This window comes from Neoarius graeffei, chromosome 10 (genome assembly GCF_027579695.1).
Source record: "Neoarius graeffei isolate fNeoGra1 chromosome 10, fNeoGra1.pri, whole genome shotgun sequence".
Classification (NCBI taxonomy): domain Eukaryota; kingdom Metazoa; phylum Chordata; class Actinopteri; order Siluriformes; family Ariidae; genus Neoarius; species Neoarius graeffei.
Window position 1 is genome coordinate 14,672,287 of NC_083578.1, and position 17,565 is coordinate 14,689,851.

General features: G+C 41.0%; 1 protein-coding gene across 5 annotated transcripts in view; it reads right to left on the bottom strand.

The window, feature by feature from the left end:
* Nucleotides 1–15,915, bottom strand: part of entpd4 (ectonucleoside triphosphate diphosphohydrolase 4) — a 32,258-nt gene extending 16,343 nt beyond the window's left edge. For 2 of the 5 annotated variants that reach the window (XM_060930699.1, XM_060930695.1), the window contains exons 1-4: nt 15,720–15,915; nt 14,621–14,741; nt 1,555–1,749; nt 1,177–1,382 (exon numbers count right to left, since the gene is read on the bottom strand). In XM_060930699.1, the coding sequence (XP_060786682.1) occupies nt 1,177–1,382; nt 1,555–1,749; nt 14,621–14,628 (409 nt within the window). In that variant the 5' untranslated portion in view covers nt 14,629–14,741; nt 15,720–15,915. Of the gene's footprint in view, nt 1–1,176; nt 1,383–1,554; nt 1,750–14,620; nt 14,742–14,860; nt 14,915–15,715 lie in introns of all 5 variants that reach the window. The other 3 variants (XM_060930696.1, XM_060930697.1, XM_060930698.1) reach the window with 3 other exon arrangements.
* Between the last annotated feature and the right edge of the window lie 1,650 nt (nt 15,916–17,565).

Here is a 17,565-nt window from a genome sequence, read left to right on the forward strand (position 1 = left end):
GCACATGATTATGTAATTTCTATTATTTTTATTGCTCGATATATTTATAATTGGTTAAAAAAAATTACTAAAAATGATACGTCAAAAATTTTCGGCACGCTAAGCGCAAAAATAGTAAAAAAAAAAAAATTTAGGCTCGCTACGCTCGCCATGGTGCCCAAATTAAAAACCTGTTTTTGCCCCTGGACTTGTATCGCGGACGCTTCACATAAACGTATTTATTAAATACGTGTTGTTATTTAATATATTTTTGAGAAAAGTCAAGTTTTCTGTCCAGAGAAGGGTTGTTTTTTTTTTAACATTTATGGAAGGGAGTCTCTAGTGTTAGCACTCCAGAAAAGTAACTTTCCACCATGGGAAAGTCTTCCAAGACAAAGATTACTTGTCAATAAATCGACTTGGTGCTCAAAACGTAAAGGCTTTGAAAGCCGATTTTGGCCTGTGACGGATTCTATATCTAATTTTTCGCAAAAAAAAAAAAAAAGCGCCATTATTTCCTGAAATGACAACTTATCTTTCTTAAACAAATAATGTCACAATGCATCACATTACACTTTATAAACTCTAAAGAAGGTTGATTAATAATCAAACTGCCCTGTTCTTCCACTTTGGGTGTGCTCAAAATGTTGTCCATCAACATAACGAGGCATCAAGACCTGTTTGAAACTGATCAAACTCTCTTTTCCTGTCTAAACGGCCTTCAAACTGCCCCGTTCAAGGCAATATACATATCCTCGATGCTGCCTATTACCTATAAATCTGTGTGACAACTCCTTCAAGCAACATGAAAAATATTTTTTAAAAAGCTGGTGGATCAAACTTCACAAAAAAGTGATTTTATATACAAAAAATAATTTTTTCGGAGCTTTTCAGCTTAGATTTTTGAAAATTTAAAAGAAATAAACATAGTACTCTCTTATAACCCAGTGACTGTAACGAAATATATTTTCTGATGTGCTTTGGGAAGCATAGGTTCACCAGCTAATTAACTTTCTGGTTTAGTTGCACAGCATGCTGAAGCCAAACGTTACGGTAAATGATATCTTAAAAGGTCATTTGAAATGAACATACTGAAAAGATGCCTTCAGTCGAAAGTCCTGACTTATAAGACACTTTTAAGACACTATTACGGCAGCAACCTTCTGTTTCAAACGCAGCCTTTATCTCCACACAGACCTGGTTTGATTTTCATGACCACTGGTTTGCGGTTCTGGTCTCTCATTTGCTGGATGTCTAGCAGGTCATGAGGGTTTCCGTTGTGCCGAGGCCAAGTGTAGACAAACACTCGCGAGCCGCTGCTCCCGCAGTCCACCACCACACCGTAGTTCAGATTGGGATTACTCGTATCAGTGGCCTCCATGTCCGTCACCCGTGACAAACGCCTGGAAATGAAGGACAGTTTACAAATGTTCCTCCCAAAACATCTCAGTATGTCCAAATGTGAACAACACCAAAAGTAGTAAATACCAAATCCTGGGGAGAAAATAAATAAATAAATAAATTCCCCATACACCTTATAACAAAAATTTCATCATCATGTTAAAAGCATCTGACCTGTGATAGTGCTTGTTTTGGAGCCAGATGTTCTGGCCTTTGCCTGTGACCAGCAGCAGGTAGAAAAGACCCGCGAGCACCACCACGGTACCAAGCAGGAGCAGCTGCCTCAAAGAGGGGAACATGAAACGGGAAAACACGGCTGGAGAAAAGCTGAAGTGCCACGATGCTGGAAACAAGCAGGAAATACTAATCCTGTGGATGAAACAGAGAGAACAAACTACTTTCAGCGTCACTGCTGATTAATAAATGATGACAAATGAGCATGAAAAGATGAGAACTGGATTCCTTTCATGTATTAAAGGTAGACTGCCATTCAGATTTTTTTTTTTAAAGATTTTTTTTTGGGTCGGAATCGAACCCGGGTCCCCGGATTTATGGTATGGCGCCTTATCCACCTGAGCCACGACGCCCCCACCATTCAGATTTTTAAAGTGTAGATCATAAAAAGAATTCTCCCTGACACCCAAGTGTTTTTGTTTAGTGGACCGAAAGCTACGAAATTTGAATCACAGACTTCCAATTTTTAGTGGGTTTTTTTTTAAAATAAAACAATTAATGAATTTAGAGCCACGTGGCCCTAAACTCTCTGTGATTTTTTCCTGCTTCACCATGACCCAATTCAAGATACTATATGTCATGCGTCACGTGGTGGGCTTTCCCAGTTTGCGCAAGGCATTGTGGGATACAAATTTGAAACAGGAGAGGAAAATGGAAGACGCGAGTGTGCGAATGAAATGTGAAAGACCGACTACAGTAATGGAAAGCGAGGAGAAAAGACGTGTAGTGGAAGTTCATTATGTCTGATTAAGTATTTTTAAGTTTGCTTCTTAGACAAGGATTTTAAGATCGTTACCTTGTTAACAGTTTCAGCGTGAATCTTCCGCCTTCCTCAGAACTGTCACCAGATGTTAGGTGGTGACGTGCCTTATCAGCTGATTTTACGTTACGGAGGCGTGAACATCCTGCCCAATTTTGACAGGTAGCTAGTTCACGCCTCCTGCTGTCAGGTCGCTCCCCCAGGACGGCGCTCCAGGTGTGCGACAGCGCATACGCTCCCTCATCCCGGTTTATCATCCTTTGTGCCCGCTTGCGTATCTCCACTGCCTCTAAAATCCAACGCTGGTATCTATTTTCTTCAGCGCGAATGACTCTGGCCTCTTCCCAATTCATTATATGATTTTGCCGTTTGCAGTGGTCTGAAATGGCTGATTTTAGGTTTTCTTGGTGTGCCTTTTCTTTTTCGGATCTTGTGTGTCTTTTTGTTGTTTCTTTCTCACATTCTATTTGGTGTTCTTTCCTTCGTGTATGGAAGCATCTGCCCGTTTCACCAATATAGACTTTGTTACATGAACGGCAAGGGATTTCATAGATGACATTGCATTTGTTGTCCGGTTGTATTTTGTCTTTGGGGTGAACTAGCAACTGTCAGAGGTTCTTATATGGTTTGACCGGGGTATTGATATGGTATTTCCTCATGGATCGTTGGATGCGTTCTGTGACTCCTTTTATGTATGGTAGTGTGACAAAGCCACCCCGGTTTGTTTTTTCGGTGTTTTTTCTTGTTTGTTTGTGTCTGTAGCTTCCCTTTTCGGATTGCCCACGATGGATATTGGCAGTTTTTTAATGCCTGTTGGATGTATTGGTCCTCCTCCTGTCTGTCTTTCTCCTCCGTGATGTTCTGTGTTCGGTCATACAAACATACAACCACCTCATCCCCATAGCAAACATGACCCCCCGGATATACGGCACACCAAAAATTCATAAACCCGGAGCACCACTAAGACCCACTGTAGACAGCATAGGGTCAGTTACCTACAACCTTTCTAAGACACTTGCAGACATAATCAAACCACTCCTCGGACTTACGGAATACCACTGCAAAAACTCAAAATAACTGGCGAAAGAATTAAAGGAAATCAAGATAAAAAAAGGATGAAATCTTCGTATCACATGACGTCATATCCCTCTTTACAAAAACACCGGTCACAAACACACTCAACATAGTAGAAAACCGGTTAAAAGCAGACAGAACCCTGAAAAAACGCACAAAACTTACAGCGCAGGATATAACAAAACTGTTACATTTCATTTCGACTTCCACATATTTCCAATTCAGAGGCACAATTTACAGACAAAAAGAGGGATTTGCAATGGGGGACCCGCTATCTGCCACTCTATGCAACTTTTTCATGGAGGATCTGGAAACCCGAGCCATAGAAACAGCACCGGATGACTGCAAACCCATTTTCTGGAAACGATACGTTTATGACATCCTCGAAATAACCAAAACAGGCCACACACAACAACTCACGGATCACCTAAACTCCATAGACAAGACAGGCAACATCAAATTCACACACGAAGAGGAAACGGACAAGACAATAGCTTTTTTGGACCTAAAAATACACCACACAGAAGAAGGTAACATTAGAATTACAACATACAGAAAACCGACACACACCGACCAATATCTTCTCCGGACATCTGAACATCCCATCACACACAAAATGTCAGTAATCAGAACACTATACGACCGAACACAGAACATCACGGAGGAGAAAGACAGACAGGAGGAGGACCAACACATCCAACAGGCATTAAAAAACTGCTAATATCCATCGTGGGCAATCCAAAAAGGGAAACTACAGACACAAACAAAGGAAAAAAACAAACAAACAAGAAAAAACACCGAAAAAACAAACCGGGGCGGCTTTGTCACACTACCATACATAAAAGGAGTCACAGAACGCATCCAACGATCCATGAGGAAATACCATATCAATACCCCGGTCAAACCATATAAGAACCTCCGACAGTTGCTAGTTCACCCCAAAGACAAAATACAACCGGACAACAAATGCAATGTCATCTATGAAATCCCTTGCCGTTCATGTAACAAAGTCTATATTGGTGAAACGGGCAGATGCTTCCATACACGAAGGAAAGAACACCAAATAGAATGTGAGAAAGAAACAACAAAAAGACACACAAGATCCGAAAAAGAAAAGGCACACCAAGAAAACCTAAAATCAGCCATTTCAGACCACTGCAAACGGCAAAATCATATAATGAATTGGGAAGAGGCCAGAGTCATTCGCGCTGAAGAAAATAGATACCAGCGTTGGATTTTAGAAGCAGTGGAGATACGCAAGCGGGCACAAAGGACGATAAACCGGGATGAGGGAGAGTATGCGCCGTCGCACACCTGGAGCGCCGTCCTGGGGGAGCGACCTGACAGCAGGAGGCGTGAACTAGCTGTCAAAATTGGGCAGGATGTTCACGCCTCCGTAACGTAAAATCAGCTGATAAGGCACGTCACCACCTAACATCTGGTGACAGTTCTGAGGAAGGCGGAAGATTCACGCTGAAACTGTTAACAAGGTAACGATCTTAAAATCTTTGTCTAAGAAACGAACTTAAAAATACTTAGAGAAGAAAAGACGTTATGTTATATACGAAGGAAAGGAAACGCAGGACCAAATTAATAAATATCGGCGCCCAGCGAGCACCTCGGTGTGATCAGCTGTTCGTTTAGCGACAGAATGATGGAACTGTCAGCGCACGGTCAAAGGTAAACCTGTAGATGGTGCTAACGCGACACTGGATGCCAGCTGCCAAAAAACCCAAAAGATGAAGGAGGTAAGCCTGCGCGAGCGCACACGGACTTCCTCTGCCTGCTTGACTGAGCGAAGCAAGTGATTTCATGCACATTATTTGCTTGGGAATCCCCTCAAATTAAATAATTTCCAGCCATGGAACGGCCTTTTTTTTCTTTTTTTTAAAGATATTACAGAAATAAACATGTATCACAATGACCAAATTTCAGAGGGAGCTAAATTTCACCGATTTTATGAAATCGAAAAGCCATCTAGCCTTAAAGAAATTATCACAGAATGCTAATTTTACAGCTATAATCAAATTAGGCCAATATGTAGCATTACATTCACGCTAGCCCTGTGACGACCTGGCGACTTGTCCAGGGTGTACCCCACCTTTCGCCTGTAGTCAGCTGGGATAGGCTCCAGCTTGCCTGCGACCCTGTAGAAGGATAAAGCGGCTAGAGATAATGAGATGAGACATTCACGCTATATGACCAAAAGTATATGGACAGCTGACCTCACTAATGTACTTGTGGCTCAATGGAAAAATAATCATAACCACGCTCCAAAATCTAGTGTAAAGAAAAATGGAGGTTATAATAACAGTAAAGGGGACTAAGGCCATGTACACACGTAGCCGGGTATTTTTAAAACCGAACATTTCCTCCCCTCCGTTTATAAAAATGTTTTATCCACACCACCTCGTCTTCGAAAAAAATCCCTTCCACACATAACCGAACATCTGCATTTTCAATCACATTCATAAGCATTCCAAACCTGTAGATGGCATTATTTCCCCAAATCCTACCCCCTAATCACATCAGAATAGCACCTGCACAGTAATTAACGCTTTCAAGGCACTACTCCGATCCATTACTCTTTGTCCATGCTTAATCTGGCTTCTGCAGTAAACAAAGGTCGCACGTTTGACGTCAGGGCAGATTTGTTGTCATTTTTTGGCGCAGATTGTGACGTTCAAAAACGCAAAACTCCGGTTATCTCTGTCTACATGAAAAGGCATACACGGAGTTTTCAAAAATCTTCACTTTGCCCGGAGTTTTTTTAAATATTCGTTTTTGATGTGTTTTCATGTGGATGACAGGCCAAAACGTAGAAAAATATCTTTGATTTAGCAGATACCCGGCTACGTGTGGACGGGGTCTCAATCTGTAACAGGACGTTCAAAAAGCACAAATGTGATGGTCAGGCAGAGGTTGTTATATAAATAATTTTTTTTCAGGGTGTGGTCGAGCATCGGCTGTGAACAGCGAGGAGTCAAGTTGAACCAGCAGGTAACATGACAAGTTACACCTGTATCTAATTCCTGGCTGTCTATTAATGTGTCTCTGTGTGTCTTGCAGACAGCCAGTACCGAGAGAGAGAGAGATGCATTCCCCAATGTATGCGTGTGCATTCATGTGCTAGGTAGTCACTGAAAAATGCAAATAAAGAATAAACGCACCGTAGCAAAGTTGCTCTTAAGATTCCTTCTTACGTCATGAGACTGGCTGCACTGATTCAGTTACAGGTTGCCAGGTCTGTATAAAACACCTACACACTAAACAATTTTAAACTCAAACATTATCCTGTCTGTCATGATGCAGTGCGGGGTTTTTTTTCTTTAAACCTACAGGTGGAGGATATTAAAAAAAAAAAAAATACTCAAACACAATACTGTTAAAGTCTTGGCACCCTATTGTTTTCTTCATACAAACTTTGTTATGGACTTCTTTTTTATGATTTCTACATTATGGAGTAATGAACCTACAGTCTGAGAGAGTTCTACACAAACACACTTAACTTTACAACAGCTGCATGCATGTAAAACGGAAATAAATCGACTAAGGCAGGAAAACTATTTTTCATAAAATTATTGTCCGTTACCAGTAAAAGTAACCAATAACCAAACTTAATAATAAACTTAATCGATAACCAAACTTCAACTCAGTGCGTTATCTTCATTTTATGTTGCAATTCACAACTATTCAATGGTTTTCCTAAAAAAAAAAAAAAAAAGAAGTGGTACTCGCAAAATGGGGGGCAAGTGATAATATTGGGGGGCAAGTGGAAATTAACCCCCACTTGTCCCCCAGGGCAAGTGGGTTTAAAAGTTAATGTCGAGCCCTGAAACCTACCCCAGGTTACTTCCTGTTATCGCTTATGTTATAACCACTATAATGAGTCGTTCCATTGCGTGCCTCTTTTTTTTTTTTAATCTTTAAGGCAATCACAGCTTGTTCTGTAACCAAGAAACCACAAAGCAGCATCCTGAATCCTCTCCCAAAGCAGAAAACACTAACCGACACTGAAAACTCCTTCTAAAAAATCATAAACATCTCCTGACAGAAACCTTCACCATATCAACAAATCAAAACATTTCTGAGCCTTTATCTGCTTAGAAACATTAACATATTACATTAAGCGCATTAATATAATAAAAGCCTGCTGCGAACGGCGAGGAGTCAGGTTGAACCAGCAGGTAATGTGACGAGTGATATCTATGTCTAATTACTGGCTGTCTATTAATGTGTGTCTTGCAGACAGCCAGTAATGAACGAGAGAGAGAGCTGCATTCCCCAGTGTATGTGTGTGCATTCGTGTGCTAGGTAGAAAGTGCAAATAAAGAATAAATGCACCTTAGCAACGTTGCTCTTAAGATGACTCCTTACGAGTGAGTTCATGAAGACAACGTACAGAGACAAAGTTTACCAGTTATACTAGTTATTGTACATTGCATATATATTATATTGTGTAATGTCTATAATGTAGATTACATATTTTGCGCAGTGTGGGAAATAAGGCCAGACCGGTGAACATTTATCCGTAATTTTTGTGGTTTTTGTGCCTGTATTTCAAAAGCATCAAACCGGATGGCCAATAAAAAAAATAATTTGAATGTGTCCATCTGTATTTTCAAACTGGACGGCCCATGAAAAATTCTAAAGATATGGGTCTAATCTACTTCTAATTTCTTTCCAAATGTTACACTGGGTGAATACATTACATCGTAACACGGCCTGTGAAACGGGGGCCCCCGCAGACCTGACTTTAAAAATTCATAACTTGACCACCGAAGGTCCAAGGCCCGCCAAAATTTACAGGTACATCCCTCTCCGAGACCTTTCAAACAAGCCCAGGTTCAGCCCGATCCGATGTCAGGAGCGAGCACGGATCGCGGAAAGCTTTAGCACGAGCCCTGGCTCCAGCTGCTCGTGCGCACGGAGATTTAAAAATTCATAACTTGGCCACCGAAGGTCCTAGCCCCGGCAAGATTTACAGTCATCTCCCTCTCCCCGAGTGGCACACTAAATAAGACAGTAATAATACACTCAGTATTCACTGTTGTTTTTATTGCACGATGCAGTTGAACTAGTGTTTTAGGGTTGACGGTATCTGATTAATCCAATCAGTTGATTAAGAATTCAGTTTACATGAAACTTTGCAGTATGATGGTACCAAACTGCCAATCAATGGTGGTTATTATTATGTGCATTTTTTTTTAATTCATAATAAGAATGACAATCATAGTCTCATGCTTTGTAGGATGTAGATTTATATTTTGATAGTTTTTAATTTTCTTCTATTTTCCATGTTCTAGTCCAGCAGATTTTAGTCTGAATGCCAAATGATAGTCCCATGTCTAGTTTTCAGTCATTTTAAAAGTCATTTTGTTACAAAGTTAATTGGAATCTCGTACTCCAAATTTTAAGATAAGAGAGCCTTTTATTAACCCAAAAGGGGAAATTTACATCGTTACAGCAGCAAAATATATAAAGAGAAAAAGATAAGGCAGTGAAGGAGTAGTGCAAAAGTACTAAGTATACAAAAAATTATATATATAAAGGAAATAAACTACAAATTTAGAAATAAAAAAAATTAACAAATTTGCATAAATTAACAGGTTTGCAGATATAGACAGTAGGGTTGGGCGGTATTACGGTAAGAAGGTATCCCGAGGTATCCAAAAGTACCAACGGTATCGGTCTCATTACCGTCATTTTAAAAAAATATATAATATCTAAATAAATATGGAGTACATGAGGTCATAATATAAAATAATAAATTGAAAATCATCCCGAATAACTGTGTGATCGTATTTTCACTAATTCTATCAATTTCCTAAAGAAGTTTTCATCGCGTGCAGGGTTGTTTATGTCGTTACCATGGCAACCCTGCGTGACATTTTGGAGTCTGACAGAAAGCTTCGCAAGAGACTGAGACCGGGGGTGTCATGGCTCAGATGGCTAAGGCACCGTACCATAAATCCGGGGACCCGGGTTCGATTCCGACCCGAGGTTATTTCCCGATCCCGTCTCTCTCTCCCCCGCTCATTGCCTGTCTCTCTATCCTGTCCTATCTAAAAAAAAGAGACTGAGACCGCGGTTGAAAGATGGCAAGTCAAGATAACGAGTTAGTGGCAAAAAAAAATACAACATCGGCAGTGTGGCAGCATTTTGGTTTCAAACCAAACGAAAAGGAAGAGCCAGCAATAATGTAAATGACCGCGCAAAATCGAAAAAAATCTAATATGTCCCCTAAGGCACACCATAGCCTGGGGTACTCCACTTCCACGAGATCTCTCCAATGAGTTGTGTTTTGAGTAGGTTACATGAGTAACAACAAGGTAAAATAATATAACGTATGACATTTGGGATGTGGGTAATAAACGTTTGAAATGTCATCTACTGAAGAAACGGAAGAAAACATCGTAGCGTAAACTGTTAGGTTTCTGGTGGGAATCAGCAATGCGCTTGCTATCTTTGTTGGGTGTGTTAAACCGTATGGATTTAAGTGGAATAATTGTAAGGAGTTATGTGATCAAGACAACGTTTTAAGCAAGGTAAGGCCATTTGATTATTAATTTCCCCGCCATGGCATGACGTGGGCCCATATGATTTTGCCTTGTGCAGCTATCACGCATTTGAATTAGGTTCGCCTCATTTGCGCTGAAGAATATGGTTTATTGCGCAGTCTAAACGGACTTGGGTGTTGGTTGATTCTTTTTCTTTTTTTTATTTCCCATGCTTGAAAGGGTATGATCCTGCTCATCGTGTACTTTTTTTTGATGGAGCAGGTGAAATAGTGCTGCAAATGGCGTTTCAACGCAGACATGTGTAAACGACAGTTGAATGCTATTTTCAAGATGAAGGAAGAGTTGCGTGATGCTTTGAAATATCTCTTAATCCATTCATCAATGCACAAAATTCGCTTTGCTGCTTAATCCATACCACAATGCACACAATTCGCTATGCTGCTTTTAAATAGTACATTTGAGGCATAGGCGCACGTTACACAGTAGGCCGAAACAAAATATTATTTTTTTCTCGGTAATACCGCATACCCCGGGAAAACACAGAGACGGTTTAAAGGTATCAAAATTTGGATACCGCCCAACCCTAATAGACAGTTAACATGTGTATTACAACTCTATTACCGTAAAATACCAAATAATAGCCGAGTTCCAATTAACCGCCGAGTTCCCTTTAACGGCCGGGTGTACGCGTGTGTTGTGACAAATAAAGGCCGGTTCCGAATACTCGCCGGGGTCTAAAAAAAAAAAAAAAAGCGTCCGAATGTTCTATCTAGAATCTTGAGGCCCAGCACTTTTCTGGTTTTCTGGTGTTTAAACGATTTTGCATTGCATAGTTTTCTACCGAAACAATATGAATGAATGAATGAATGAATGAATGAATACAAAATGAAATTATTTCTATAATACTGTTTACAACATTTTGTTACGTGATAATAAACATGCCATTTCAATGTTATAATCTTGGTCTACCGTAATATTTCTTGAGGAATGCAACTCCGTAACTTTTGACAGATGTCTTAGCCAATTACGTTTGACATGGGTGTGTGGGATATCACTTACGTCATCGAATGAGGAATACCCCTTTGGGTATACCCAACGAAAGCCAGCGTGTGTGGTGACATTGAGGACTGCGGGTTTCCAAGGTTGGACTGCTGCTTCTGTTAAACGACCTAAATTGCCGAATGCATGCGTCAAAGCACACACTGAGTTTTATTAAAGACCTTATACCATTTCACTTGCCCTTACCCATTCGGATCTGGAAGACGCTTTACAAAAAAGGTGAGAGCGTTCTAACATGCATTTCAGTCTGCTCGCGGCCAATCTAATCCAAGGGGCCTTTTTAACAAGTAATCTGTCGTGCAAGTTGGGCAGAAGCACGCGTCAGGCAGGCAACATGTAGGCCTACAAGTCAGTAACCTATTCAACTAACTTTCATCCGAACTTTAAGTTTTCTACGGGGTCGAGCCACCGTACCAACTCACTCGGGGAATAGGCTCATATCGGCCAAATAGGGAGACGTCTTGGAGAGAAACGTGAGAATGCAAGATGACAGTATGTAGCCACTGCAGGTCCCTTATTTTTCAGCATAAGAAAAAACCCTTTGGTTTGACACTTCGCACCCTAATTATGTTGCTTCAACGTCGCGCCCTCCATGCAATTTCAGATTGACAGACATCGCGAAGCGCAAAGGGTGGAGGCTGCATGGGTGAGGGTGATAGCAAGTGACCATAACTTTGCAGAGTAATTAAATCACAGTGCTGCGCACAGACAATGGTGTGGTTTCTTGATTATTTTGTAAAGCATGCGCTTAACTAGTCATTAACAGGAAAAGGTGTGTGATTTATCCTTTATCCACCCCGACTGTGCCATGCGAAGATGCATTCTGCGCGTCTTCAAAATTCCCCGAAGTCGGCACCGTGCTATCTGTAATCTAACTCTAAACAAACTGTAAGTTATACTGGTTAAAAGTAGGCCTATCTGAGAATGATTTTTTCCCCGTTTTGAGGTAGATTTTGGGGAAGGTGTTTGTGAAGAAGGAATTAATCGCCTGTTCCAAATAGCCGCCTAGTCTCTAATATGCGCCGGGTCTCTTACGTGATTGAGAGAAATAATAGCCCGGGCTATTATTTGGTATTTTACGGTACTTAAAAAAGTTGTATTGTTAATTACTAAATTTCTTATAGACTTATTATAAACATAGTATATAAAAAAAGTCATTGTTGATATTATGTTTCATGGGTGTTATTATAGTACCTATAGATGAGGACCAGTAAGTTTTAACCAACTGGAACATCCCTGGGCCCCCCCATACTTTTTTCTAGACGTGGAACTTAGAGGTCTGCGCGGGTCGGATTTTTCAGTCCCGCTCCCGCCCGCATTGTGCAGTCCCGCTTCCGCCCGCAAAGAATTATGATTTTCAGTCCCGCTCCCGCCCACAAAGAATTATGATTTTCAGTCCCGCTCCCGCCTGCCATATTTTGTCCCGCCCGCAAATCCCGCATGATGCAGACGTTCGCGTTATTTCTCAGGAAAGTTCTTGTCTTGACACAGCGTGATGGTACCCCGCCCTCTACTTTGAGTGGATTTGAGCATAAATATCTACAGCTCACGTTCGTTATTATTTACCTTGTTTCTGAATTCAGCATGTAGTGTCTCTAATAATAATAATTAGTGCTGTCAAGCGATTAAAATATTTAATAGCAAATCGCACATTTTTGTCACATGAGAAACCATTGTAATTCTCTGATCAGCATAAAAAAGTGAATGGGCTTGCTTTGTACCAATGTTTTTTTTTTTATTGCAAAGCAGAGCTAGCAAGAAAACCATGAGTGAACAACTCTAATCAGAGAGGACAGGTTACACAGTGACAGTAGGCTTGACTCAATGCTATCCCAGGAATCCTTCCTGTAATATGCAAATTTGGCCGCCTCTGATTGGACAGCCAAATTTGCATATTACAGGAAGGATTCCTGGGATAGCATTGAGTCAAGCCTACCGTCACTGTGTAACCTGTCTCTCTGATTAGAGTTGTAGACTAATGGCCCTTTTCCACTACCCTTTTTCGGCTCACTTCAGCCCGACATGGCTCGCGTTTCGACTACCTTAGAGCAGCACGACTCAGCTCGCCTTACTCAGCACCCAAAACTCGCACGGTTTTGGAGTGGGGCTGAAGCGAGCCAAACCGAGCCGAGTGGGGCTAGGGACGTGAGGAGACACTCCCCGTGCACTGATTGGTGAGGAGGAGTGTCCTCACACGCCCCGCGAGCATGCTGGGATCTGTAAACACCGTAAACCCGGAAGAAGGAGAATTACGAATTACGAGAATTTCTGAAGCCTTATGCGCCTTGCCTCATCTATACGCTCTTGCCAGTATCTGTTGGCGTTGTCGGTGACAACAAGCCACAGCACCAAGACCAGCAACACTAATGACTCCATGTCCTCCATGTTTATTGTTTACTATCCGGGTCATGAGACTACCGCTTAAAAAGATCACTGACATCACTGTTTGCGCTGCCTAACGACATCACGTGACGTCCACCCACTTTCGCTAACTCCACCCAATGTGTCCACCCACTTCCAGCCAGCACGGTTCAGCGCGGTTGTAGTCGAAATGCAACTCCAACAGCCCCACTCAGCCACGTTGGTAGTGGAAAAGCGGCATAACTCAAGCAGTAAATCACTTCACTCATGGTTCTCTTGCTAGCTGGGTGTGAACGGCGAGTCATTAGAGTGATCAAAGGATTTCCCGTTAGGGTGATCAATGGCAAATTTAAGATGCCATTCCTCACTCAATCTGGCAATCTGACTCTCTCTGCAAATTTAGGCATCTTAAAATGTTTTTATTAATGCCAAATAAAATATCCAGCACAAATTATATATTATAGACATAAATTAATAATTTACAAATTTTATTTCAAACACGTTTTTAGTTAGCGGGACTGCAGCTTATCACCGCTCCCACCCGAGCCGCATATGTGCACTCCCGCCCATATATGTGCACTTCCGGTCCCGCCCGCAATGAGCTTTCAAAATTTGTCCCGCGCCACACTGCTTTGCGGCGGGTCCCGCAAGACTCCCGCGGGAGTGCAGGGCTCTAGTGGAACTGACCTGTGTGTGCTACTGTTTTCTTTTCTTGCGTAGAACTTTAAGCATATTTTTCTTAAATCTGACATTTTTTTGTGACTTATATTCAAATTGTTATGTAATTAGCAACTAATGTCTAGTGTAATTTGGCCTTTGAAAATCACAAAAATACACCTGGAAATAGCTGAGATGCCATCTCCAGGCATCTAAAGCCCTTCAGCTTTCGGGGCCTTAAGGTAGGCCCTGGGCCACATTGTTCTGGGCCATTGGCCCATCATTCGGACAGGCTGAAATTTGGACGGGCAGACAACATTTCAGACTTGTCTGTCCTGTGACAGTCCGCTTAAAATTCCTTCAAACTTTCTTTCCCCCTACCCCGTATCGCTCGAGAGACACCAACTGTTGGAACCAAATTCCTTCTGTACATCAACATACCTGGCCAATAACATGATTCTGCTTCTTGAGAATTCACCAGTGCCATGGTGTAATAAATAACCGCACGAACAATCGTTTATACAGATTTTAGATGATTTAAGAGTTTGAATCATAGTTTTAAAAATGGACCTACCTTCCCATTGTGTACTGTATCCAATGGTAGTAAACACTACAGGACGTGGAACTTTCACACCTTTCAGGAGATCTCCACCTCCTTGAAACAGGAGCTCTCCGTCCGGACTGCCATCCTCAGCCTGAGAGAGAGAAAGAACAAACAGCACTGCTGTTAGACTCAACATGAACCTGTAATAAACTTAGCCACATGTGAAGGAAGACGTGGCAAAAAAAAAAAAAAAAAAAAACCGTTGCTTACATGATCACCTCACCAGGGTATTAACATATGGGTCAGAGAATATTCAAATTACACCTAAACACACACAAACAAACAAATAAAGCTGCTGGGTTGATATGTAGTGAAGAAAAAACAAGACGTCAAGCTAGTTATACATTTTAACAACAGATACAGATCTGACAAGCTGGAAAAATAGATTTTAAATAGGCATATTACATAAATAGATAGTGTTTTCTCTCTCTGGCCTATGTAAAGCGACCTTGAGTTTGACAAAGGCGCTATATAAATATAACATTATTATTATTATTAACTAACCACTACACAATAAAATCTTCACCAGATAAACATTGTTTGTAAATATCATTTTGTGCCATTTTATGTTACCATCTTGAGTATTTATTCCTCAGAATTCTTCTCAGCAATGTTTTTATTACTTTATTTATTAGCATTTTGTTATACAGCACATAAGTTCTTGACAATATCACACTTATTCTCCACACTATCTAAATATTAAATACCCAAAGCTACCTTCCCTACATTTTTATTATTAAATGTTATTTCTACAAAACACAGTAGCTATTATATTTATAATTATTTATATTATACTTCCTGTCGTGAACAACTTCCCACAAACCGACGAAGAGAAGCTACCAAACTACTCCATTATTATCATAATTAATAATAATTTTAAATATATATATATATATATATATATATATATATATATATATAATTATCATCATTATTATTATTATCCTGAATGTAGGTTAGAAAGTGTCCACTCTTGTACCTTGCTAAATAAGTTTAAAGCCTTACTGATTAGCTACCCAGGCTAATAGTCTCGCGCTGAATTGCGTAAACTTTAGCTTAAATTACCCACTGTTGGCTCGATTAGCAGCAGCTAGCTGTTCCATCGCGGGGAAATCTGTAAAGTCATTGTCCTAAATGATAAAATCCGTGTCGGAAACATCTACAAATATCTAAACAAACAAACAGCAATAAATTCCGCTCCCGGCTCCGCTGCTAAAGCAAATGCTAATGCTACAACATCGAGCCGACAGAAAGCTCGTGCGTCGCCGAGTAGTTGGCCAATGCGCATGCGCCATTCTGACACGCAGGCACGCGCCGGTGGTCAGCATGATGACGTCAGTATGAGTGAATGGTGTGGGTTCGGTAGCAGTGTTTAAAGTGAATTTAATGTCCCTAAACCACACTTTCTTTTTGCCTTGTGCAAAGCAACAATCATTATGTTGACTGACCATTGCTTTTGAACCATAGCTGATCCAAGCAGCCATGAATTAACGGAAAATCAATAAAATCAGCCGATTTTCACAGAATCTGTCGAGACTGAATCGGAAGATATCCCGAAAGGGGTGTGTGACGTCACACCTGTAACAATCCAGGTATCAATTTCGTTCATGTGTGCAGAACTAGTTCGACTAGTCTCATTATGGAATCGCGTTCTGGAGAGAATTCTGATAGTGATTTTGATTCTTATATGTCGGATGAAGGGGCAGATGATTATCAAGGATATTTCGGAGTAAATGGTTATCTTTTCGAGCCCCCAAGATGAGAAACAGATGCCAGTTCACTCATTTCACAACAATCCCGCTCACCGCTGATAGTGCACCACCAGCCAGAGAGAACTGGAAACACAGATTAGTTTGTGGATTTTTATTCTAAGATGGCTGCTGCGCAAGAAGGTCCTGGGTTCGAGCCCCGGGGCCGGCGAGGGCCTTTCTGTGTGGAGTTTGCATGTTCTCCCCATGTCCGCGTGGGTTTCCTCCGGGTGCTCCGGTTTCCCCCACAGTCCAAAGACATGCAGGTTAGGTTAACTGGTGACTCTAAATTGACCGTAGGTGTGAATGTGAGTGTGAATGGTTGTCTGTGTCTATGTGTCAGCCCTGTGATGACCTGGCGACTTGTCCAGGGTGTACCCCGCCTTTCGCCCGTAGTCAGCTGGGATAGGCTCCAGCTTGCCTGCGACCCTGTAGAAGGATAAAGCGGCTAGAGATAATGAGATGAGATGAGATGGCTGCTGCAAAATATAAGGAAAATATTTACATGTACACTACCGTTCAAAAGTTTGGGGTCACTTTGAAATGTCCTTATTTTTGAAAGAAAAGCACTGTTCTTTTCAATGAAGATCACTTTAAATTAATCAGAAATACACTATACATTGCTAATGTGGTAAATGACTATTCTAGCTGCAAATGTCTGGTTTTTGGTGCAATATCTCCATAGGTGTATAGAGGCCCATTTCCAGCAACTATCACTCCAGTGTTCTAATGGTACAATGTGTTTGCTCATTGCCTCAGAAGGCTAATGGATGATTAGAAAACCCTTGTACAATCATGTTAGCACAGCTGAAAACAGTTTAGCTCTTTAGAGAAGCTATAAAACTGACCTTCCTTTGAGCAGATTGAGTTTCTGGAGCATCGTGGGGTCGATTAAATGCTCAAAATGGCCAGAAAAATGTCTTGACTATATTTTCTATTCATTTTACAACTTATGGTGGTAAATAAAAGTGTGACTTTTCATGGAAAACACAAAATTGTCTGGGTGACCCCAAACTTTTGAACGGTAATGTAGTGTACCTCAGTAAATGCAGAAATATAATCTTTAAAGTGCATATCATGGGTAAATTCAGGAGCAAGATCAATGTAATTCTCCTATTTTATATTAAACTTTGGTCAAATATCTGTCACATTTTGCGCAATTTTTTT